This window comes from Antrostomus carolinensis, unplaced genomic scaffold (genome assembly GCF_000700745.2).
Source record: "Antrostomus carolinensis isolate BGI_N321 unplaced genomic scaffold, ASM70074v2 scaffold1471, whole genome shotgun sequence".
NCBI classification, from domain to species: Eukaryota; Metazoa; Chordata; class Aves; order Caprimulgiformes; family Caprimulgidae; genus Antrostomus; species Antrostomus carolinensis.
Window position 1 is genome coordinate 155579 of NW_010293252.1, and position 1965 is coordinate 157543.

Consider the following 1965-nt stretch of genomic DNA (forward strand, 5'->3'; position numbering starts at 1 on the left):
CCCAGTTCTGTAACACTGGGCAGAAACTACACCCACATTCATATGAAGGCATGAAAACCTGAATACTGCAGATAGAACTTCACAGTACAGGAGCCCAAAGTGGAAGGTAGAAATTGGATAATAGACTGAATCTTCTGTGGGGGAGAATGAAGCATATACTGGTGCTTGTTCTGGTATATTTCCAAAATAAGTTATTTTTCCAAATAATAATACTTCCCAAGTTTCACCAAGAAACCTAAAAACTAATGCAAAAATGGATCCTTGTTATGCAATCCACTTTGAAGAACTCTAAAATATTTTTGCTTTTTTTTTGGCAGAAATATGCAGGCATACCAAGATACCAACCTATAGCAGTGCAGTGCTTTCTGTCTCGCTGAAGCTTATATCCAGGAAAACAAGCACACTCCCAGGAGGATGGGCTTAAAGAAGAACATATCTGACTACAGCCACCATTATCTGGAGATGTACAACCTTAAACAGAGCATTTGAAAAACTTAACTTTGCCATTCTAAGGAAAAAATACAACAAAATCAGACATATAAGCAAGAAAACTATTAACTCTGTTTAGGAGTTCTGTGGTGCAAAGCATCTCAGTGACTGACAGATTTACTGAAGGGCCTTCTGCTGAAAGTAGAAGTCTAGTCAAGTGAATGCAAATTAGTAGTAACTTATTCCAGAGTTTTTCCTGAAAATTCACAACACAAGATGGGGAGTGGTGGGGAGGAGGCAGGGGGATATGTGAAGAAGGCTTCCATGTGTTCATTATTTCAGAGAACTCTTTCTCCCATGCAAATCTCATCCTGTCTACAAGAGAGTAATAAATTTTATCATACTTTGCACTCCATGCAAAGCAATAGGAAATTAATGCCATTCTCTTCCCAGAAGTTGAACAGGCTAGGATGGTGAACTGATGAAATACCCTGACTTTCTAATACAACAAACCAAGATTTCATACAAAAAGAAACTATTCTTTCTTCTTGGGGCTGTACAATGGTTATATCCACAATGCCAACTTGAGCTTACTCCCTGGAGTGTCCCTAGCAAAACAGCAACATTGACTGAATCTATGCAGACAGTGCAGTTCGCAGTACATAAGGGATGTAAAAGGGGATTTTTCAATAAGGCTAGCATTAATAGAGCTACAGCCCCCTGAATTTGGAAAGCTTTCCGGAATGGGGAATGACAGATTAGTGGGTGTAGCAGCATCAAATATTCTGACTGCAAAAATTCCATTTGCAGGTAATCAGGTTAAATTGCTGTAAGAGTGACTTGAAACTTGGGTTGCACAATGTCAATAAGGTCATATTCAGATTTCAAGCCATAATTTTTTACCTATATTTCTCCTCAAATGCAAATTTTAGATGTCTCCCACAACAAAGCTCTTGGAGGTGCCTTGACCTGTACTGTCAACAAAAGAATTTCACCTGCAAACATTGGATGTTGCTGCTAAGAAACATCCATTTAAAAATGAAGATCAATATTGCTTATCTCAGCACTCACAGAACCTGACGTTCCATTGCCTCCTATCTTGTACAATCATTTATAGCTGTGCAACATGAATGTAAAATGCCATCATTCACTTCTGGCTCTCAGTGCCAGGAACAAACAGAGCTTGGCAGTCACTACAGCTAGAAAAATGTTACTTACCCGTGCATGTTTTGCCATCTACTTTGAGCACAGATCCTTCAGGGCAAAAGCAAACAGGCCCTTTAGATGTTTGAAGGCAACCATGGCTACATTCAGTGTTATTGTTCGTACAGGAAATTAGCTCTACAGTAATTTGAAGAGGAAAAAAAAAATACTAAATTATGATGAAAATTTCTACTAATCCCCTCAAAAGATACATTAACACTTTCTTAAATAGCAAAGAAGGGAAGGGAAGGGAAGGGAAGGGAAGGGAAGGGAAGGGAAGGGAAGGGAAGGGAAAGGAAGGGAAGGGAAGGGCAGGGAAGGGAAAGGAAAGGA

The 1965-nt window shown here is 39.3% G+C and overlaps 1 protein-coding gene across 1 annotated transcript in view; it reads right to left on the reverse strand.

The window, feature by feature from the left end:
• The window catches only part of EGF (epidermal growth factor), a gene marked incomplete at its 5' end in the record, with an annotated part of 35938 nt that overhangs the window by 30219 nt on the left and 3754 nt on the right, over window positions 1–1965 (reverse strand). Inside the window, 2 exons of the mRNA XM_010177188.1 lie at window positions 346–471; window positions 1648–1770. Of these exons, the coding sequence (XP_010175490.1) occupies window positions 346–471; window positions 1648–1770 (249 nt within the window). The remainder of the gene's footprint in view (window positions 1–345; window positions 472–1647; window positions 1771–1965) is intronic.